The sequence below is a fragment of the Carica papaya genome, chromosome 2 (assembly GCF_054855325.1).
Source record: "Carica papaya isolate Zhongbai chromosome 2, ASM5485532v1, whole genome shotgun sequence".
Classification (NCBI taxonomy): Eukaryota; Viridiplantae; Streptophyta; class Magnoliopsida; order Brassicales; family Caricaceae; genus Carica; species Carica papaya.
Genome location: NC_142310.1, coordinates 31,417,133 through 31,441,525, shown reverse-complemented (window position 1 = coordinate 31,441,525; position 24,393 = coordinate 31,417,133). Strand labels below are relative to the sequence as shown.

The window sequence follows — 24,393 nt, the reverse complement described above, 5'->3', positions numbered from 1 at the left end:
TGGGCTTTGAAATTCGATTTTAGCTCCCAAGTGGCCTCTTCCTTTCCATGATTCTGCCATACGATCTTGACGGAAGAAATTTTCCTGTTGCAAAGTACTCTACTCTTCCGGTCCACAATGCCTAATGGTACCTCCTCATAGAATAAATCATCTTGGATTGAAAGGGGCTCGTGAGACAGAAAATGCGAGGGGTCCGAGTTGTACATATGTAGCATAGACGCATGAAACACATTATGAACTATGGGTAGCTCTGGAGGTAATGCTAGTCTATCGGTGGATGCACTAATCATGTCAAAGATTTCAAACGATTCAATGAATCGGGAATTTATTTTTTCTCTCTTCCCAAACCTGCTGATTCCCTTGAAATGAGTGATCTTGAGAAACACCGGATCACTTTTATTAAATTTTAAATCTCTCCTCCGGGCGGCAGCATAACTTTTCTGTTTGCTTTGAGTTGTCTGATGTTCTTCCTGATTTTAACTTTCTTGGTTGTAGTCTCCTCTACAAGATTCGGGCCAAATAAGTTTCTATCACCCACATCTTCCTAATAAATCGGTAACTTATAGGGGGGACATACATTGCCTCGTATGGGGCCATGCCAATACTTCTTAGTAGCTGTTATCGTAGGCGAACTCTATCAAGAGTTGATGATTGTTCCAATGGCCTCTGAACTCTAGAACACAAGCTCGGAGCATATCCTCTAGTGTACAAATTGTTCGTTCTGATAGTCAATCGGTTTGAGGATGGAATGCGGTGCTAAGGGACAATTTCGTTCTCATGGCTTGCTAAAAACTAGACCAAAATCGAGAAGTGAACCTGAGATCTCTGTTGGATACCACTGTCACCAGGATTCTCTGTAACCTGACTATCTTTCATATATAGATTATTGCTAGCTTATCTAAGGGGTTGGTTAGCTTGATAGCCAATAAGTGAGATGACTTAGTGAGTCGGCCAATAATTACCTAGATAACATTATGTCCTGAGTGTACCTTAGGCAATCTTGTCACGAAGTCTATGGTGATATGTTCTCATTTTTATTCCAGGATCGATAATGACTAAAGTAGCTCGTCTGGGCGTTGATACTCAGCCTTAACCTGTGGATATACCAAACATTTGTAGACAAAATCGACTATCTCTTTTTTCATCCCGCTCCACCAAAATTGAGGTCGTATACTTTGATACATCTTAGTACTTCGAGATATATAACGAACCTTGAGTTATGAGTCTCTGTCATGATGTTTTTTTTTAGTTCACTGTCATCTAGAATATATACAATGTTCTAAAATCTAAGCAACTGTCAGCAGAGACCTTAAATTCTAGATTTACCCCATGTTCTGCATCCTTTCTGAGAACTGCTAAGCTGGAATCAGTCAATTGGGTTTCCTTTATTTTTTGAATTAGTTTGGGTTAAATAGTTAGATGAACCAGATATGTAATCCTCTTAAGTCTTGAAGTCGTATCTATTGGACAACCCCTATTACCCTGCATTCAGAAATCATTAAGTGAGCAAACATACTTGCATTTTTTATGCTGAGTGCATCGGCTACCACATTGTCCTTATCCAGGTAATACAAAATCTTATAATCGTAGTCCTTAAGGAGCTTTATTCACTGCCTCTGACGTATGTTGAGATCCTTCTGAGTGACTATATACTTCAAGTTCTTATGGTCCATGTAAATCTCAAAAGTCTTCCTATACAAGTAGGCCAAGTCTTCAGGGCATGAATAATAGCGACAAATTCCAAGTCGTGGGTGGGGTAATTCTTCTCATGACTCTTTAACTACTTGGACCCATAGGCTATAACATTCTCTTGCTACATCAAAACACAACTCAACCCCAAGTAGGACACATCACTGTACATTGTGTATCCATTTGCCCCACTTAGTAGAGCCAACACGTGTGCCGTAGTCAACCACTTCTTGAGTTTTGTAAAGCTCATTTCGTAATTTCTGTTCTACTCAAACTTAATGTTTCTTCTTTGTAAGTCGGGTCAATGGAGCAGTTATGCTAGAAAACTCTTCTATAAACCTGTGGTAATATCCTACAATTCCTAGAAAGCTATAGATCTCCTTAACCAAAGTCAGTTTTTTTCAACAGAGTACTACCTCAACCTTCTCAAGGTTCACTAACACTCCATCATTTGATATTATGTGCCCTAAAAAGATAGTCAGCTTAAGCCAAAACCCACATTTGCTCAATTTTACGTACAATTTCTTTTCCCTAAGAACTTGTAAAACCTGAGTCAAGTGTTGAGTGTGTTCCTTTCTATTATTTGAATAGATCAGGATATCATCAATGAACACAATGACGAATTGATCTAGTAATTGCGTAAAAATCATATTCATCAAGTCCATAAAAATAGTTAGTGCATTAGTTAGCCCAAATGGCACGATCAAGAACTCATAATGTCCGTACTTAGTTCTGAAGGCTGTCTTGAGAATGTCTTCTGCCCTGATATTTATCTGATAATAATCTGAATACAAGTCTATCTTAGAGAAAATCTAGGCACCTTGTAACTAATCGAAAGGATCATCGATTCTAGGGAGGTGTTACTTGTTCTTCATTGTGACTCTGTTTAATTTCCTATAATCAATACACAACCTCAAGGACCCATCCTCTTTCCTTGCAAAGGTGACTCCAGCACACCAAGGAGATACACTATACCGGATGAACCTCCTATCCTGTAATTCTTTGATCTATTTTTTTAGTTCTTCCATCTCTTCATGACTCATGCGGTAAGGAGTAACTGAGATGATTTGGGTGTCAGGCTAAAGATCTATGGTAAATTCTACTTTTTTATTCGCTAGTAGTCCTAATAGTTTATTAGGAAATACATCTAGAGAATCTCGGACCACAAGAATCTCTTAAATGTAAATTTCTTCCTTACACTTGCCCTGTATCACGTCTGGGTTAGTTTCAACATCCTATTAGGTGAGGGTATAGACTATGTCCTAGATTTGAGGTCTGACTTGATTTTTGATTTCGCAGACACTCTCTTGCGTAGTGCTGGGCACTTCTACAGATGCAGCAGGTTTTGTTGAGGTGATAGTAGAGTCAGTCCCCATAGTCCTTACCATGGTGCTAATAAGTTCTACTGCGTCCTGTTGAAGAGGAACCGAATTATGCTGGGGACGGACCAGGTGATCCTGTGGTGGCACCTTGTTGTATGGTGGGACACTGGATTATACTGTGGCAGTGCTGGATGATACGGTAGTGGGGTAGGGTTATATCAAAGTGGCATTGGATCCTCTCATTGTAGGGGTGGCTCATACTGTGGATGTGATGAAGGGTCAGATGGCTCATTTTTCTCTTCCATAGCCTATTGGGCAGAGATGAGTCTCTCTAACATCTCGAATAATCGATCAACATCCACTCAAAGTGACCCATCTCGAGCTACCTTGTTCAGTTGGGGTCATCCCCTCCTCATGTCCTTGTACCTATTTTTCACAACGAAAGATTGAGAGTCGAGTTATATTTGAATTATTCAAATATTTGTATAAGGAATGGTTCCGAGGAGCGCGGCTCTGATACCAACTATAAAAGCCCAAAACCCTAAGAGAAAGAATATATATTAAAATAATAAAAATAAATAATAATTAGGGTTTACATTCCTTACACAGTAAGTTAGAATACCCAATAGGGCTACGAGAGTATCCTTTTTACATTAGTTCACAAAAAAAAAATGAAACGATAATTAAAAATAAATAAATAGATATCTTAGGGAATTAACCTCCACTAGCACTTGAAGGGAGTCCATGAGGTGAATTACTCATAACTCTCTTGCTAATCAGGATCTGGATCGTGGTCTTCTTGATCTAAAATTGTTAATAAAAGGGTGAGCTATACTAATCCAATAAGGATATCACACTAATCATTGATACGAAAAATCAAAAGTTGGTAAAAATCACAAAACAACCAATTAAGCCATTGATTTAAGTAAATACATTTAACATTAAAATGTTTATTCCATACTTACCATTATAGGTTTTTCAAAATCAACCTATGAAAATAAGTAACTAGATGACTTTTTAATTTCATACATAAGATCTGTAACTCTTCATTTTAACCTATGTATTGGGACCCTTGGGGGTCCATAGAGATATCTTCTTACTCATGAATCCAGTATCTACATTGATAATTAACTCAGCCGTCCCTATACCCCATCTAGTGATGGGCGCCAAACATACCATTGTCTCAATGCCTCGTCCGATATAAGGGTGAACCATATCTCCCAAAATCTTTTGGTCTGGGACTTCTCAGCCCTGTCTGGCTGAGGTAATGTCCACAGTAGAGTTTCCTATGTACCGAGTCCGTCCACCATTTTTTAGGGTATCTAGTAAGTTTTCACATATATAGATTCTTATCATCCTAACAACTACCAATTGCATACCAACACCTCATTACGTATTTACAGATTAACCTAAAAGGCATCTAAACAAGCAATATAGTTTATGATAATCGGGTAACCAAATAACCAAATATACAAAGAAACAGTACAGGGGAAATCAAATAAAGTAGATAACCGAGGACACAGTTCAAACTTGCAATTTAATGCACATAATTCAATAGTAAATATTTTAAGGAATAAAAGAGAAAATGAATAGTTAACTAAGGCAATCGTACACTGACTAGTTTCGGCTTCACTAGTAACATGTAATATTATTAGGTTTTTCTAATTTTTACAAAATACAAAATTATTGATTTTTAAGCCTTAATTCACCGTAATAGAGAATAGAGTGAGGGATCCTTACCCTTCCCTGAATCAGTGTTTCCAAATACTGTGCTACCCACTATGCCTCATGACGGGCTCCAGGTTTTCCTACAGTTTCCCTACAAAAATCAAAATACCCATCACCTATCTAAAAATATCCCAAAAATCCAAAATCGGTGTTGAAAACCTTTTCCAGCCAATTTTAAGGTTCTGGTATGGTGGTGCCGCCGTGCTCCGGTGCCGGCTCTGCTGCCTATAGTGGCAATCCACCTCGGCCTAACTAGTTTTGACTGGTTTTACACGTATCTCTATGAAAAAATACATTAAGAAGCCTTAGTTAGCTCAAAAAATAAAAAACTGAACCTACCAGTGGGGGGTCTCCTTATACAACAGCTCAAGGCGGTTCTCCTTTGTGGCTGGAGTTTCTTCGTCGGCTAACTTGCACAAAAATGAATGATGAATACAATGGTTAAAAAAATCGTGTGAAACAGAAAATGAAAATGGGGTCATTGGAGAGGGTTTTCGGCTTACCTATCGATCATTTGGCTCCAATATGGCCACAGAGAGGCTCGGAATTGAGTTCCGAGCGGGAAGAGAGAAAATTTTACCTTTCTCGGCGGTCGACGGTGGCTCCAGTGTGGTGGCAGCTGCAGCAGCATCCCGTTGGCGGCTAGTCTTCCCTCCGGCCGCCTCCTTCTTATTCTTCTCTAGCTGGGTGTCGGCTAGGGTTTGAGGCCAACTGAAGAGTGGTTTAAATACCTCTCTTCCCTCTGATCTGGGTCGTCCATCCACGTCGACGTGGAGTGAGGAGAGCCATTCGATCATTGCCTATTTAGGCCGATTGTGTGGGATAATTTGGACTGTTTATTGTGATTAATCTCGTCTGTCCGATTGCGTTTAAAGAGGTTATGCATCTGAGTCGTCTGTGCGCGTGTGATGTGATCGGGACTGTCAGATCGCCAAGCACGCGGATCGCCCACGTGACCTCCTACATGACGCTGATGTTAGCGTGTTTTGTCAATCGGCATGCTCTGGTTCATCGTGGCTGCTGACTGGGTCGTCCCACATGGCCGAATTTCTCTTTTTTACGATTTTATCTCATGTTTTCAAATTTTATTTCAAAAATACCCTATTTATTCAAAATTTCACCCATTTTCTTTAAAATTATTTTTAATTTCATCCTTATTTCATTTTTTTTTCAAAAATTTAATAAAAATTAAATTAAATTAAATTAAACTTTATTTATATTTATAAATATTATATAAGTTGGAAAAATTTATCCTATACCAAATTTCGGGCCCGGATATTACATATACAAAAAATAAATAAATACTTTTGAAAAATTCATCCTTGAAATTTATATTTATTTCAACAACAAATTATAAAAAATATATTAGTTTTGGTTTAATTTATATTGTTATTACTTACATGTTTTTGTCTTAAATCTAAATGGAAAATTTATAAAAATATAAATAAAAAAAAAATTATAAAAATCGTTTACCTGTATTGAATAAGATATGAAGTTAAAAGAGACAGAAATTCTAATTGTTGTCTCAAAGGATTTCATGTGTTTTCTTACTTTAGTAGATAAATTAAATCAGTATTTATATGAATGTGAATGATGTCGTTTGTATTAATATACATATACATACACATACGACGTATATCTACGTGCATATGTACACCTGCGCAACTACTTGACCCCACTCATCCTTCCTCTATGATTATCCGTGTCGTGATATTCAACGTTCACAATTTTGATTTCAAATGAAATCTTGATGGAAATTTTTTTTATCATTTCATACATAAATTGTAATGCCCGGGAATTGGAAGAGGAAAAAAAAAAACAAAAAAAAGGGGGGGCCACGTCAGCAGCCACGTCAGCAGACCCAGTCAGCAGTCCCGGCCAACCAGGACCTGCCACGTGGTAAAACCACGTCGACCGGGGATGGGCCATGTTGGCGATCCGCGTACGCGCGATCGGACGGCCCAGATCAAACGTGCGTACGGACGGCCCAGATTAAAATCGCACGGACGGTCCAGATTTAATCAAAAAACGGACAGCCCAGATTAAAACAAAATGGACGGCTGAGATCAAAAGGCAAAAGGGTATAAATAGAACCCCCACACCAGACCACAAAAACCCTAGCCGCCTGCCCTCGCCGGAGAAGACGAACCAGACGCCGGCCGCCGCCACCCGCCGCCGCGCCAGGGAGATTTCTGACCGCCGATCGAGGTAAATTTCATACCCCGACTCGTTTTTCCACGCTGATTTCCCCTGTGGCCAAATCGGAGCCAAAATCCCTGCCAAACGGCCGAAAAACACAGCCGAAACCCAGCGGCGCCGCCGCGCCCCTTCTCGGTTTTTGCCTCCGATGAGGCCCTTCCCGACCTCCGTTTGATGTAATTTTTATATCACCGTGATCACCATTCTTTTCTCTACAGGTTGATCGGAGCCGAATCACCAAAACACGAACTTCACCGGAGAGCCGCCGCACTCGAGAGCACCGCCGCCGGTAAGTTTCGGTTTTCCGTAATTTTTTTGCCCCCCGATGGCCCTAGGGTTGTTTTATCGCAAGGATCGATGCAAGTGTGGCCGAATTCAGCCAGAAACGGCTGAAAATGGCCAAACCGAGGCGAATCGCCGTCGCCGGAGCATGGCAGAGCCGCCGTGCCGGAATTGCGATATTGGCCAAAAAGGGGCCCTGGGCCTAATTTGGGATTTTTTGGAACACGTGCAGGTACCAGTAGTGCGTTTCAGTTTCCCGAGAAAAAATTCAGGAAAAATTAGGGAGAGCCTATAGGCGCACTGTGAAGCCGTGTTCGGACCCCGAAACGTGTAAGGACCCCTCACCCTATTTCCTATCACGGTTTTAAAGTTCAATAAATGATAAAACGGTATTTCATGAATCAACGAATGCGTGAAATTGCTTAAGGTCGCTAATGGAGCCCGAGTCTAGTGTGTTTGTCGGTTAACTGTTATTTGGCCTGTTTTACAGTTTTAAATGCAGTATGAGGTTTGATGTTTTCATTTTATAGGTTCGTGTGCATATTGTACTGTTTTATTGATTATGGATTGAATGACTGAGATATTGATGCTGTATGTTGTCTGTTTGGCATAAATTACTGTTTTGCTTGTTTGTATGTGGATTAATGATGTTGACTGAGGAAAAAGAGAATGAAAAATTATGTAAATGGGTAATTGTATAATGTGGTCAGCTTGACTAGATATCCTGGGAGATGGTGGACGGACCGGGTCCGTAGGGAACCCTACCGGGATTGTGGTCTCCCATACCGGACGGGGTATGGGGACGGCCCTGGAATCTGATTTCAAGTGTTATGGGTTAACGGGTAGCGGGACCCCTATGGATCCCCATGGATACTAGTGGGCTGGTAAATGAGGAAAATATGTTGTGTAACGATTGAATTACAAAAGGCTTGATAAGTATTGTATTATACAGTTCGCATATGATTTCATGATGATGATAATGTTATTGCTTTCGTACACTGTTTTATGAATTTCACCGAGGTAAGTGGATGGTGAAGGATTTATTATTGATAAAAGAATTTGTTGTAAATTATACTCCATTGGTCTTTTTGTGTTTTCTACCCACCTTTACCTCTGTGACGGTGAGATATCGTGATGTCTTTACTGGGCTAGTGTAGCTCATTCCTTATTTAATCATTTTAGATCATGAAGACATTGTTTCAGAGCCGGTTCCGCAGGAGGACGACGAAGGAGACGCCTAAAGACTCCATAGTCATATTCGTAGCTTTTACTTTCAAGTTTCTCCTTTAGGTAGTTTGATCTTTTATATTTTGTGAACACGTTTTTAGTTTTAGTGTAAGGGATGTTAATCGAATTTTTGACTTCGCTTCCGCATTTGATATTTTTAATATACATTTCATTTTAAATTTCCGGGGCCCTTACATAAATTGATGACCAAAATGAACATTTTTATCCAGTTTGATTTTCTAGTGTGAATTAAAGAATAAATAAATACCTTTATTACTGATATGTGAAAGTACAGTCATGATTCATGACATATAGTTATAAGTCAGGATTAAAACTTTTTTAGTAATTATATTTTACAAATAATCACTATTCATCTACCTTAATAATATAATAACTCTCTTTTATATGTAACTATAATACTCTTAATATATTTTTATCTTAAATAGTGAATTAGTTGTATCAATTAATAGTTTTATCACACGTGATACTATTTATATCCGTCATTCCTAAGTTATCACATGCAACAACATATTTTAGAAGCATGTTTTTAGAATATGAGATAATTTTGTAAATTTGATTTGAAAATGAGAAAATTATATATAAAAAAATAAAATTTTCATAAAATTTTGTAAAATATACATAAATACTTTATTGTAAAGAGGAAAAATAAACTAATCTAATTTCGAAACTTTTATAGACAACTTGCATATTGTTATATCTTTTTTTTTCCATGTTTTTTAATTCAGTGTGTCACCACTTTTACGTTTAAAACCAAGTGTACCTTTTTATCCCATTTGATCTTACACATTTTTTTTTAATGTTTTTATTCATTAATTACTTTTTTATTTTCATCTCACTTCAGCTAAATTAGAAATAACAGTGAGAAAAATAAAAATAATAATTTAATAATATGTCTATCAATTTAATTGAATCATCAAAGAATATCAATAAAAGTAAAAAGAGATTCTAAAGTATGCTTTAAGAATTGATAAACATCAATAATATAGAAGAGATTTTGAAATATCTTACTAGTAATAACAACATATTAAAATTATACTTTATGCACGACTTCTATCTAAACATAAGAATTTAATGACTATATTATTAACTCAATACTGAATATAATAATCACAAATAACAATATTAGAATTTCTCATTCAATACTTTATCCACTATCATGCTGTAACGACCCCAGAAATACCAAAAGAAATAAATTATAATTTAAGTGTGGAAGCGAAATAAATAGTTAAGGTTTACATTCCTTACACAATAACATAAGGTACCGAATAGTGCTACGAGAATCACCCTTTTGAAAGAAATATAAAAAAATAAGAAAATAAGTGGAAAATAAATAAAACTAACATCCTACTCGCAACCCTCTTGTGGATTGAGTTCTAAACTCTGATCCTCTTGATCTGAAATGGTTAAATAAGAAATGAGCTACACTAGCCCAGTAAGAATATCATGCTACTCACCGACACATAAATGAAGGTTTGATAGAAAATCAAAACTAATAGAGCATTAAATTAAGTAAATGCATTTATTAATAATAAAACTATTTACCGTCCACTTACTGTAGCGAGATTTATAAAAACAACCTATAAAGACAATAACATAACATTTATCATGATTTCATATGCGATCGGTAATATGCACACATTATAAATCTATATTCAATAAATTAAACAACAACTGTCTCTTTCCATCAGTCTGCTGGTATCCATGAGGTTTCATAAGGATGTATCCGCTACGTGTGAACCATTTTCTTTAACATTCTCAATTAACGAGTCGTCCCCATACTTCATCCGGTATGAGCGTCAAATTACTAAACCTCAATACCCCGTTCGGTATGAAGGTGAAATGGGCTGTCCCCATACCCCGTCCAGTATGAGCGTCAAATTACCAAGTCTCGATACCACGTCCCGTATGAAAGTGAAATGGGCTATCCCCATACCCCGTCCGGTATGAGCACCAAATTACCAAGTCTCGATATCTCGTCCGGTATGAGACAACGTTCACAGTAGGGTTTTCTATTGTACCCAGTCCGTCCACCATCTCTCAGTATATCCAGTAAGACTGTCGTTTCATCCATTCACTTAATCACACAGTTTCTCATTTTTCTTTAGTCTACATTTTCCAATTCAATGGTAATCACATAAATCAAACAATAGATGTATTCACAACTATAAAATTGATCAATGAAATACTATCATACAATTAACTGTAAAATAATTCAATAGAATCAACAATAGATAATTTTCAGTTCTACCTCCATTAATAACCTGTAATTAATTATAAATATTTTCTAAATTACACAAAATACCGTATTATTATTTATTTAGACTTTAATTTCATAATAAAGAATAGAGTGAATGATTCTTACTCAATTTGATGCCTGAAAAGCAAAACTATTGACTGTGCCTACTGGCAGTCTCCGGGTTCTCTAAATTTCTTTAGGGATTAAAATGCACTATAAGTACCTACAAATATCCCAAAAAAACTCAAAATCAGTCTCATGACCTATTTTTTGCCAATTTTGAAATTCTACCACAGTGGCTCCGCCGTGCTTCAACGCCAGCGCCGCCGCGGGCGGTAGCTGTCCGCCTTGAGTCGGCTGTTTTTGGCCGATTTTACATCAGTCCCTGCAAAAAAATACATTAAGGGGCATCGGTTGGTAAAAAAAATACAAAAAAACTGAAATTCAACGGTGGCGGGGCTCTCCAGTGCAACGGCTTCTCTGGCTCACGTTGCAGTTGAGTGTTTTGCTATGGTCAACTTGTAAAGAAGAAAACGGTGATCACAATGGTGAAAAAATTACGCAGAACAGGAATCGAGAAGGGTCTCATCGGAGGCAATTTTCGAAATTCTCCGCGGTGTTACCGTCGGACTTTACCTGCGATTTTCGGTCAATCAACTGGTTTTTTTGCTTTGATTTGGCCATGGAGTTGTTTAAAATTGAATTTCGAGCAAAGGGAGAAATTTTTATCTTTTTTTACGGTCGGAAGTAGCTCCAACGCGACGACGGGTGGCAGCGGCTCTCCTTCCTGGCGGCTGGGTCTTCTTCTCTGGTGAGGGTGTCTGGCAGCTAGGGTTAGGGTTTGATGTGAAAATAGTTATTTATATCCATCTTCATTTAATCTGAACCGTCCATCGCGTTTGATCTGCACCGTTCGATTGTGATTAAATAGAAAATGAATCTGAGTCGTCCATCGCGATCTAATTTGAACAGTCCGATCGCGCTTAAATAAGAAGTAAATCTGGACAGTTGATCACATTTAAATCTTACCATCCGTGTGCGCGGGAACGAATATGAATCGTTTGATCGCGGGTACGCAGATCGCCCGCATGGCACCGCGTCAGCGTCAGTTGCCACGTAGCGCATTCTGGTTCGTCGGGGCTACTGACCGGGCATTCTACGTGGTACAAGTTTTTTAAATTGTATTTTGACCCCGTTTTATAATTTTTCTTTTAAAAATATCCAAAAAATCTAAATTTTCACCCATTTTTCTCAAAATCGTTTTCAATTTCATCCTCCATCAAATTTCTTCATTTTTACACTAAATTAAAATTAAAAAAAATTAAAAATTACATAAATTAATTTAATTTATATTAAATTAAATTTGGGCATTACACATGCATCCAATATTGACACGAAGAAGCTTGCACATGAGACAATGAGTCATGGGTTACATTAAATTTTACATCACAATAACCTAACTTTGAAATTAAGGAAAAGAAAAAATGAAATAAATAAAAAAAAAAAAAAAAAAAAAAAGGAAACAGCCTTGTTAGGTAAAAACAAGAAGTAACAACAGAAAGAAAATGAAAAAAAAAAAAGAATCTAGAAATAACCTCTTAATTTGATTAATTAGCTTTTAATTGTTGCCGTAAAATCTCTTACCTTCAATTTTTTTAATTCAAATTAATTATTTGTAAAGGTAAAAATAAATTTTTTGATATATGATTATCACATTCTAATTATATCATAAAAAATTAAGTTCTAAAAAAATTTAAATAGTAAATTAGATAAAATATATTTATAAAATATGAGTTGGAAGATATAAAGAGTAGAACCAAAAGAGAAAGTTTTTGGATTTGAATGTTTTAAAAATAAGTGAAATTTTAAATAGTGTTATAATATTCGTGGCATGTCATCAAATTTAATGATATAATTTTCACATAATAATATATATTTAAAAATATATTTATTTAATATAGAAGTTAATTAAAACTTAGAAAGTTAACTGTAATAGTTGAAATTTCAAAGCATAAGGTAAGGTAGTAGACTATATTTATAACTAAATCCAACTTTATCTATGATAATAATAATATATAATGGATAGATAAAAATAAAATAGGGGAATATATCTATATTTTTATTTTATTTTATTTTTTTCACAATTATTTATTATAATTTTATTTTCATACGGATCGAATAAATTGGATAGGAATATGCTCCAGATTAAGCTAAAAGGCGAAAGAAAAAAAAAACAAAAACAAAGCATATGCTAAAAAATAAAATAAAAATGATGCTTAACAGATTTATGGCAGAGCCACCTGATGCACTATTTTTCTTTCCCGTTTTGACAGAACTCCTTATATTTAGCAGTTAAGGACATGCTTTTATTTTTAAATACTATATATATATATTTATATAAAACACATGTGTACATAATAAATAATAATATTAAAAATAAAAAAATACGGGTTTAAATTCTTGAAATTTTTTTTATAGAAAAAATTATGAAATCAGTTATGTTCTTTATCATTGACGTTGAAATAAGAAAAAAATAATAATAATTGTATTATTATTAATATTCAGATATTATATATTTATTAAAATTATTTAGAAATAAAAAGAATAATAGCATAGGAAAAGAAAAAGAAAAAGAAAAAAGAAAGAAGAAAGAAGAAGCCCGTGGTTCGACGAATACGTGTGCGGTTTTAAATTGGCGTGATCCAATCCCAGCCTCACCCATCTTCTTCGTCTTTTTGCGCATTTCTTCACTCACTTACACCTGTCTCCAACAAAAAACAAGCTTACAGAGGAATATAATAAGCGCACTCTCCTCTTCTGGTTTTTGTCGCCTCTCTTTAATCATCCCGTAAGTACCTTCGACGGAACACTTCCTCATTTCCTTCTTTTTCTCTCTTTAATTCTCTGTGATCTGCTTGTCTCGAGTTTTGCTTTGTCGCAGAAATAAGAACGAGAAAATGGTGATGTTCAAGGCTTTATGCGTAGAAACCACGCCTTTCGATGGCCAGAAACCAGGAACTTCTGGTCTCCGCAAAAAGGTTTTCTTCTTTGTTTTCCGTCCAGTTGATTCTTTAATTTCGGATTTATTTTCCTTTAATCCATTGCTTGAATGCTTGGCTAGCTTCAAATTTTACTTTGTTGGTTCCGGTAGATCAATTGATCCATTGGTTTTTCTTTCTTTCTTCATTATCAAGAATGGATCGGTGACATGCACGCCTGTTGCGTTCGATTCGTCTTCTAATCGAATTATTAGATCTTATCAATTTGCATGTGCAACAAGTGTGTATTGCCGTTTAGATCAGAGAGGTGGTGGCTTGTTTTTAATATCTTATTTTAACGAAACAGAAATGTCAAGTTCTGTTAGTTGATTCCTTTTTCAAATTTTAAAATCGATCACTTATGTTGTGTTCTGTTTGACATTTGCTTATGTATATGTAAGAACCAGTCTCTTATATTTTTTATTCTCAATTTTTAAACCGGAGACTCACATTTAGAGATTTTCCTCCTAAAATAATAAATCTTAGAGATCTGAAAAATTTTAGGGTTTATTGTTATAATTTATACAAACAATTTTATAATTTCTCACAAAAACTTCTTGTTTGGGTGAATTAAGTCCCCCTCTGCTGCAGCTGTCAGCAAACGAAGCTCATGGATAATACCATAAGATTCAATTAGTTTTAGGGTCTTTTTTTATTTTTTCATTATGAAAGTCTAATATCTGGATCAACTTGGCGGCGTTATAGCTTTCCTTATCCCAGTTATTTACTGTTTCCGTTGCTGGTTTCTATGATCATCAGTAGATTATTCACCAACCTGATTGTTTCGTCTCAGTTTACTAAGACTTTTCCTTGTGATGATGTTATTTTGCTAAATTCTAAAATGCCTTGTGAATATCTTAATAAAACTTGATAATTCTTCTCATATGTTATGACCTTATGATGTTGAAAGTGGGAGCACTCGTATAATATGAACTTCTGATGTTGAAAGTGGGAGCACCATTAGTAGAGAACTCGGATGTTCTGACTTAGTAATCTTTTGTTCTATAGGTTGCTGATTGTCAAAACGGTTTTCTTTATATAATTTAATAATATAATGGTGATTGGATCTGTTCAGGTGAAAGTCTTTATGCAACCTGGCTATTTACAAAACTTTGTTCAGGCCACATTCAATGCCCTTACAGCAGATAAAGTTAGAGGTAGGTGTTGCCTCCCACCCCTTCCCTCCAATGTTACAACTTACTTGCTGGTTACAGGACTGTTGTAACCTTTCGTAAGGGAGACACGAAGACGTGTTTTTCTGAAAACTTTGTTTTATTTCACATGTATGTGTACACTTTCGTGGTGCATATATAAATAATTTCATGGAAAGTTGGAAGCGTATTTCATAGAATGCCAGTGCTGAATTATTATCTCCCGAGACCAAGACATGCATTCAATATGCCCTGAAGTTTGATATTATATTAGGTTGGGGATGTACATGCACTTCCAACAGTTATGAATCAGGAACATTTTTCATTAGCTCCAAAGGGAAAATTATATTTCTTCTTGAAGGATAACTATAAAGACCTAAAAGAAATCCTCAAGGTGCCATTTTAAATAACAAAATAACTGTTGGACTTTTTTTGGTTCTAAATTCCAATTCTTTGCCTTGTCCCTTGCCGTTTATCTCTGACTAAATTATTTCTTCATCAACTCATTTACTGAGAAAACATTGTGTTCTGTCTTGCAGGTGCTACTCTTGTTGTTTCTGGTGATGGCCGCTATTTCTCAAAGGATGCCATTCAGGTACCTTCTTTACCATATTGCTTGGAAATATGTAATTTGTGTAATTCTTTTATTATTCTCTCCTTCATTGTATGATTGTAATACAAATTCTTTCCAGTTTTTAATCTTGGTGTTGATTGATGCTGGTTTTTTATTTAAGTGTATGTCAAAATGAGTGTAATTATTTCTTTTCAGTATTTTTTGTGTTGCATAGGATGATTCAATTTTGATTTCAGAAGTATGAAAATTAGTACCATAAGTCCAGAAGACAGTAAAACAAAGATTAAAAACAGTGCTTAGCAACGATTTGCAGCCAACTAATCTCTTGCAAACAGAAACAGTCACACGTACATAAGTACAAGATAATAAAGATGTTTGGCAACAAAACAGAATCAAGTTATATGAAAGAGGCGCTTTCTTTCAGAATCCTTTACATATCAGTTCAACGACACCATATCCAATAAAAGTGATTGTTATATTGCATCCCTGCAAATATTTTAGTAATGGAGATCACTTTTAGCTTCTTTTACAAATCAAATGAGTTCTGATCCAATGCATTCTAGGTCATCTTAGAGGAAAAGGCTGACAAACTCTATTTGTTAGCAATGAAAAAAGGAAGATAACTCTTGACTTTAGAAAGTAAGTTAGAAGAAATTCTTTAGCTGAATCCTCTAGTTGCAATGCCATTATCCTAAATGCTGTCACCAGCTTTTAAATGTGACCACATACCAAGTCAGTTCTTAATGACTTGTTTGTTGATCGTAGAAATTCATTGCTGGTTCATTTTAATGCTTTTCGTTATAAATCTGAAGGCATAGATGAGATGTGATGCATGAAAGAGTTGTTTCATGTTGAAAATGAGGCATGGTATTATGTTCCTTTTGGAAACAATATGACAGATTAATTTTCATCAAATAAGTGAATTCTTGTTTGATGTTTTGGGCGTTATTTGTCCACAACAGCTTTTTGCTTAATGTCTGGCTTTATAACTCACATGGCTTTCATTTAATAATTTTGTTACTTTTGTAACTTTGTTGTGCCTTGCAAGTTTAGATTTAATAACCATGTTTTGATTCTTCCTCAGTGTTTTCCTATATGCATCATGACAGACGGAATATTGTTCAAGATGTTCTGTTTGCTTTTTCCTAGAATTTGGCTTTTCTGCAATAAGTAATGCAGCATGTTTTCTGGATTTGCAGTTTTGAAGTTTTTCTTTTAGGAACAATTTCACTTTTGAAGTTTAAGATGTGCCACTTGGACTGACTTTAATATCCACATGGATATGGTTATAACTGTAAGCGAGTTCCATCAGTTTCCCAGTCTAGTAGAAAACATGTGTCAGATTATATTTAGTAGTAGTGACCCAGGGCTTTAAAGACTGAGGTTTTTGCCTGTTTCATGCTTGAAATGAGTTAGACATTTTCCTCTGAGTATTGAGATAGTAAAAGTTCCTGTTGACAGCCCATGGGGGGGTGTAGTGCCCTCTTACTTTTCTGAAATTCTTACAGTGTATAATAAAAAAGATCATATCTGCTTCAAATGTGCTTGGTAAATTGGCAGATTATTATTAAGATGGCGGCTGCAAATGGGGTAAGACGTGTCTGGGTTGGCCAAAACGGATTGCTGTCAACTCCTGCTGTATCAGCTGTAATTCGGGGAAGAGTTGCTGCAGATGTGAGTTTTTTGGTTTAATATCAAAGTACACACACTAAACCATTTTCTTCTTTTCTAGTTATTCTTTTTTGGGAAGTTGGTCACTAATATGATGTGGAATTATTATTTATGTTTGCTTTTCCTTTTATTTCTTTCTTTACTTTGTTTTAGGAGGACCTCTTATCCTCGAATCATAGGCAGAACCAGGGGACCTAGAGGGAGCCATGCCCCTGCCGCCCAATCCCCTCTCCCCCCCCCTCAAAAGAAAAATCTCAAAAAAGTATAGCCCGTCTAAATTTTTATTTAGAAACTACTTTATATTTATATTTATATTTATATTTATTCTATAATGATCTAAAATTACGTATCATAAAAAATAGATTTAACAATATAAACTAAAATATTATAAATAAATATATTATATTATGTATTTATTTATAAGTATAATGCAAGTGGATATAAGTATTGTTTATTTATGATAATAAATAAATAAATGAATAAGAAATAAAGAACATACAATTTTATGCAAATTAATTAAAGTCATGTGAGGTGCAATTGTAATTTACCATGTGAGAATTTTATATAAAACTTAGTACAATTAAAATTTCCTCTACAGCAGGGGGTTCGACCTGGCACACTCATGTATTTATTGATATCAATACTACTCTCTCACCTCTCTTTAACGAATTTCTGGTCCACTGCTGCTCCAATGATGTACTTCTATTTCATCTTGCTAATAATATTTATTTTTTTTGTAAATAATTGTATGGAGTTATGGCAATAGGACGAAAGCATTAAGTTCACTTGTAAACTTCAATTTCAGGGATCCAGAGCAACAGGAGCTTTTATATTGACAGCTAGTCACAACCCTGGTGGTCCTACTGAGGTGGGTCCTTGTTATGTTTATGTTTATGATTGTTGACTTTTTGTTTCCTTATCTTGGATAATCCGTGGTTATGATTTCCTGCTACCTCGTTCCTACTTAAAATGGATGATGGAATTGTGGATTTAAATTAGCTTGAAGGATTGATAGCAGTAATGAATAAAGATATGTGCATGTGGCTTCTTTATAAATGAGGCTGGGAATATTTTTCTTAATAATATCTCTTCCTTGTATGAAGGGCATCTTTTATGTATAATAGTTTTGAAAGCAGAGAATAGTTTTGAAAGCAGAAAATGAAGTAACTGCATGTTATCGAACATTTATGCTTAGAACAAGCACTCTGGATTGAATTAAGACAATAAATTTTCTTTTACTTTACTTTTTGGGCAATCGAAATAGCTAGGTTTTATGTTCCTTATAATCCATGTCTATGTATATAATCCTTTTGACAACTTTTGTGCATTTCAAATTTGCTCTTTATCGATGATTATACATGTGATTAATTTTATTATAGTATAATACACATTGTGTTTAGTATAGTATATGAGAAAATAATGTGTTAAAAAAAATTGTAAATAGTCAAGATTCAACAACTAATGGAAAGTGTAAATATATCATTTAATTTTATTATAGTTAGGTTTGATGCTTTCTGCGTGCATTGCTGAACTTCTTCATCATTATCATTATCGTTATCATCTATTAGGTATGATGCTATCTGCATGCATGTTGAAATTCTTCGTCATTATCATCTATACATGTTTCTATGTTGGTATTTTTGCTCGATGATGATTTACGTTCACACAAACAAGATGAATAAATAGGCAGTTTGAGTGTGCTCAAAGTATTATTATTTTTTTGAAATATAGTATTTTCAAATTATTTTGTGACAGTGTATCTAATGGTGCAAAGCTGTTATTAGGAGCCAGTTCTAAGATAACCAACATGCTCCTTTGTCATCATCTATCTTAAAGGATAAATATTGGGTTTAGTTATTTTTTTTCCCTAAAAAATTAATTATGTTTCGATTAGCTTTGAATAAAATCTAGAAAAGTACCAATATGGTGTATTTTCTCCCAATCTTTTTAAATACTCCAAATAGGGAAGATAATATAATTTATCAAAAAAGAAAAAGAAATATGTATTTCAAAAAATAAAATAATAGAATTAATATTTAAATTGATTAGTTTTAGTTTAATGTTTCGATTAATGTTTTAATTCATTATAATATTCAAATTAATCAGTTTCTGTTAATTAATTGATGGTACTTGTCTTTATTTTGGGAAGCTTGTTATCGCATTCTCATTCATAGCCATTTTGTTTTACACACACACGCACACAAATATTAGATACTGTATTTGGTATAAATAATGCTTTTTAAAAAAAAATTCTCAATGCAGGATTTTGGAATTAAATATAACATGGAAAATGGTGGACCTGCTCCAGAGGCAATCACTGATAAGATATATGAGAACACAAAAACAATAAAGGAATACTTAATTGCAGAAGATCTTCCAGATGTACGTCTTGCATCCTATGCACTATATGCCTTGCTTTTCTTTCCTTCCCTTGCATTCTTGCTCTTATTATTGTTGTTTGATTTTGTGATATGCACCAAAGGTGGATATCACCACTACAGGGGTAACAACGTTTTCAGGCCCAGAGGGACAATTTGATGTTGATGTTTTTGACTCCGCAAATGACTATGTGAAACTGATGAAGTAAGCTTTTTCTTTTGGGTTGTGTGTGTATTCAGTCAGCCCTATGTTGAAATGGCTTGTCTACTTACCTCCTTTTTTGCTACTATCTTTTCTTATATTTCATATTTTATCTTTTTCTTTGATAGCATATGCTAGCATTCTGGATTAGTGCAGAATAAGGATCTAAAGTGCAACTTTAACCCATTTTTTTGACTCCCACTTTCTTCCCAATTTATTGCTTATCTTACATACTACCTATTTGCCTTTTCTCCTGTAACCAGGCTTCCTTACTTTGTATTGGAATAATAGGTTGTCAGTAGCTCACATGGTTTGGCACATTTCATAATATGTTGTTGACTTAATCATAGTATTGTTATCTTTATTATTTTTTTTTAATTTTCAATAAAATGCATGAGGAACCGTCTTTGTATTGCTAAAACTTTTTATTCAAAGGAGTCTAGCTTTTTATTTGTTTTTGTACCAGCATAAATATATGGATACTTACACGTCCTATATACATAATCTCTTGTGTACAGTTTTAGTATTTGATAAGTGCTAATTTTGTTAGAGATGGAATTCTGTGTGTTTAAAAGATGCACATATATGTATTTTTGTGCATTGGTTTTTTATGGCATGTACTTTCTTATTGCATTACTGGATTCATTTAATTTGCTTTGTAGGTAATATATTTTTTTGATTGAGATTAGTTATGCATTGAAGACTCTGAAAAACATGAAGCGGCACAAATTTTATGTTTCTCAAGGTGTATTCTTATAAGATGGTTGAAGCATGATAGTTGGTTACCCTGTTCATTTTGAGTGAAATACCATTTGGTTTGTGGAAACATATAGTTTAGTTGGCTCAAAAGAAGATCTTCTGCATCCTATAAAATATCTTTTTCATTGGTGATTAACGTTTAGTAACAATTAATTTTTCCCTCTCAACTGCTTTAGGTCAATTTTTGATTTCGAGTCTATCCGAAAGTTGCTTTCATCTCCGAAGTTTACTTTCTGGTATGTAGCTTGCCTCTAGTTTCTTCGCTTTGAAGAATGCTAATTTGTGGCATATTCACATAGCTTCTTTGTATATTGAATATTATCTGTTGTTGTGTTAAGCTATGATGCTTTACATGGAGTTGCTGGAGCTTACGCAAAATGTATCTTTGTGGAAGAGCTTGGTGCCCAAGAAAGTTCATTATTGAACTGCACTCCCAAGGTCTTTCCCAGTTTATTGATGTCATTTTGTTTCTAATTTGTATTGCTGATATTTTGTATCTTGGTGGTATGCTTTTGCTCTTGTTATTTATGACTTTATGTAAAACAGGAGGACTTCGGGGGAGGGCATCCAGATCCCAATCTGACTTATGCAAAGGAGTTGGTTGCTCGTATGGGACTGGGTAAATCAGATTCTGGGTTTGAGCCACCGGAGTTTGGTGCTGCTGCTGATGGTGATGCAGACCGTAACATGATTCTCGGTAAAAGGTAGCCTCAGTCGTAGTTTTACTAGAGTCCTGATTATGATGTGAAATTGTCATGATTGCACCAAAACTTGTGTACTTTTTTATAGGTTCTTTGTTACTCCATCAGACTCGGTTGCCATAATTGCTGCAAATGCAGTTGATGCAATTCCCTATTTTTCTGCGGGTCTAAAGGGCGTTGCCAGGTGTCTTTCTACTTACTCCTTTGAGTGCATGCATTTGTTTTAACTTGCCTCCTGTTTATGCTATATGAGGTGCCACCCAGCTTCTCATTTTCTTTCAAGACTAAGATCCTTGTGAACTTCATGCATTCAAACTGACAGGTGCAGCATCTCACGATGCAGAAAATACAACCAATCATTAATTTATTGCCTTTATTCTTCTAAAATTGGCATGAGTATCCATGCAAACAGTTTTTCTTAGAAATGTGGAAAAATAGAAATGTGGAAAAATAGGGATTGTATCTACCTTCATATAATTTTCTGATTTTGTTTTTGTAAACAAAATCTCATATTTTCAAGCTGATGTATAGGAGTATGCCAACCTCAGCTGCTCTTGATGTTGTGGCCAAGAACTTGAATTTGAAATTTTTTGAGGTACTCTAGTGCACAAATTTTTATCTTAGTTTTGTTATACCACCCAATTGGGAGAATATAATTGGAATTTTTTCATCGAATGATAGGTTCCCACTGGCTGGAAATTTTTTGGTAATTTAATGGATGCTGGATTGTGTTCAATCTGTGGGGAAGAAAGTTTTGGAACAGGTTGGTAGTCATGATTATTATATTTAAAGCGAATCAGCATTTGCTGTATGTGAGATTTACTGAAAGCTGTTATAAATTTGGTACTTGGACAGGCTCGGACCATATCCGTGAAAAGGATGGAATCTGGGCAGTTCTTGCATGGCTGTCTATACTTGCTTATAAGAATAAGGATAACCTTGATGGGAGAAAGCTTGTGAGCGTTGAAGACATAGTCCGCCAACACTGGGCTGCTTATGGTCGTCACTATTATACTCGATATGACTATGAGGTATGACATTATTTTTTTCTTGGTTTTTTGGGCTGTCTCTAGAAAATTAGGTTCTGTTTCATACATGAAACTATTTTCTAGTTTTTATTTTCTAAAAATTCATATATATTTTCATTCACATAATCATAGAAAGTTAACGATAAAGGCAATAACATTATTTTAAAAGAACAATAAACGCAATAATAGTAAAAATTACGAAATTAGATCATTTTAAAATATTTCTTTTTGTATTTTCTAAAAAGTTCTGTTTGTACTTTGATTATTTTACAAATTTGTAATTTTCACATGCTTCGTCAAATATAGACATGAATAAAAACATATAAACTTAAAAAATAAAAATTATAAAATTTTTTCATCTATCGAACAGAGTCTTAAGTTTTCAATTCTTAACTGATCCAAAATTGTTATTGAAGAATGTGGATGCGGCTGCAGCAAAGGAATTGATGGCATATTTGGTCAAGTTGCAGTCCACACTTCCTGAAGTTAATCAGTATGTTTCTTTGCTGACTTCTTTTAAATTCGTTTTGGTTTCTTCTCCATGCATGTTTTGAGGTAGGGGATCTGATCTGGTATCTTGAGTGGTTTTCAAATTTATAAGAGTTAGACACCGGGTGTTGCAGTTCTGTGAGCTGAGATTTTTCATATGTAACTTCTATATTATCTTCTGGGGTACTCATTCATTAATCATACAGGATCGTGAAGGGAATATGCTCTGATGTATCAAATGTTGCTGCTGCGGATGAATTTGAATACAAAGATCCAGTTGATGGTTCTGTATCAAAGCACCAGGGCATTCGATATCTCTTTGAGGATGGCTCACGATTGGTGAGTCTTCTTCTCTCTTGCACTTGCTGCTGCTTGTAAATCTATCAAAACAAGTTCTTTGTCAAGGATGTGACTTGGGAAGGTGTTCATGGTTAGCTGAATTAGTTAATGGGAGGGAGATAGGGCACACTTCATGCATGACAAAAAAAAAATAATGACCAGAACAGTGAGTGTATAGCTTAATGCCACTCCTGCTCCTTGCCGGAACCTTTACACCCTGATTTTGATCTGGATAGCTTAGGGAACCATGTAAGGCTTACAATAAAAGAATAAGTAAAAAAAAAGGCGTTTTTCTATTATGCATGGGTGTGCATTAACAGTAGATATACAAATTATTAACCAAGATTTTAATTTGAGGATTGTTTAGAACATTTGAAATCTTTTGTACGTTCTGATATTTCCTTGGAAGTTAACTGGAAGCTTGTCTCTCTCTTCCGTAACTCCTTGCAGGTTTTCCGTTTATCAGGAACTGGTTCTGAAGGTGCAACTATCCGTCTCTACATTGAACAGTATGAGAAGGATCCATCAAAAACAGGGAGAGATTCTCAAGAAGCACTTGCTCCTCTTGTAAGATATGTCTAAATTTTACCTTAATCATTCTATCTATCGTATTAATAAAAATTCCACTAATTTTATTCCGTTTGTTACAGGTGGAGGTTGCACTCCAGCTTTCTAAGATGCAGGAGTTCACGGGCCGATCTGCACCAACCGTTATTACATAGATGCTCAACATACCCAACAATAATAGTAATAATTTTAAGCGTCATCCTCTGAGGTCACGACGTCAAACACTGTATTGGCTGGTAGTTGGCCTAAATTTGAGTATTCTCATCCTATCGTATGCACGGCTTATGACAAAAATTTTGACGTAAAAAATAATTTGGGTCTTCTGATACATGTTTGATTTCACAAGTTCTAATTTTTTTTTTTTTTTTTTTTTATCTATTCAGAAAATTAGTTGCCTGGTTTCTATCGTGTTTGTATGGGCTAATTCTGTCGCCAGTGTAGAGTTAATGAATTATCTTTCTTTGCCTGGTTTTTATGTGAATTATCTTTCTTTTATCCCGAGCAGAAGTAAAGAATTTTTATCTGTTATGTATTCTTGAAGTAAAAACTGGAGAGAAGAAAGTTTTGCTTGGTAGTACATCCAAATAATCTAATATATAATTTTTGAATTAAAATTATTTTTATAGACAAAAAGTTTAGATTGAATATAAAGAGAAAGAAAAATGATGAAATAGATTTACCCCAGCAAGTGACAAATCTTCAACCGTAAAGTTTACGGCAAACAAAAATACCATAAATAATTTAGAATCGTCAGTCAGGCCGGCTGGTTGTGGGTTGGTTGGTGCAAACCAA

The 24,393-nt window shown here is 35.0% G+C and overlaps 1 protein-coding gene across 1 annotated transcript; it reads left to right on the top strand.

The window, feature by feature from the left end:
• The first annotated feature begins 13,398 nt into the window (after positions 1-13,398).
• PGM3 (Phosphoglucomutase/phosphomannomutase family protein) lies at positions 13,399-24,096 on the top strand. The gene is made up of 19 exons (XM_022054026.2): positions 13,399-13,552; positions 13,646-13,742; positions 14,818-14,899; positions 15,433-15,488; positions 17,028-17,141; positions 17,944-18,006; positions 19,401-19,520; positions 19,621-19,721; positions 20,654-20,713; positions 20,816-20,915; positions 21,024-21,181; positions 21,267-21,362; positions 21,710-21,773; positions 21,860-21,941; positions 22,034-22,209; positions 22,623-22,699; positions 22,902-23,034; positions 23,485-23,601; positions 23,685-24,096. The coding sequence occupies exons 2-19, from the start codon at positions 13,662-13,664 to the stop codon at positions 23,754-23,756; spliced, it is 1,752 nt and encodes a 583-aa protein (XP_021909718.1). The 5' UTR covers positions 13,399-13,552; positions 13,646-13,661; the 3' UTR covers positions 23,757-24,096.
• Positions 24,097-24,393: the final 297 nt, after the last annotated feature.

Bases quoted from the DNA above. Each gene is read 5' to 3' on its own strand.
- PGM3 (XM_022054026.2), top strand. From the start codon at position 13,662: ATGGTGATGTTCAAGGCTTTATGCGTAGAAACCACGCCTTTCGATGGC. The intron at 19,521-19,620 runs GTACGTCTTGCA...TATGCACCAAAG, and splicing joins TTGCAGAAGATCTTCCAGAT to GTGGATATCACCACTACAGG. The intron at 21,942-22,033 runs GTTGGTAGTCAT...GTACTTGGACAG, and splicing joins GGAAGAAAGTTTTGGAACAG to GCTCGGACCATATCCGTGAA.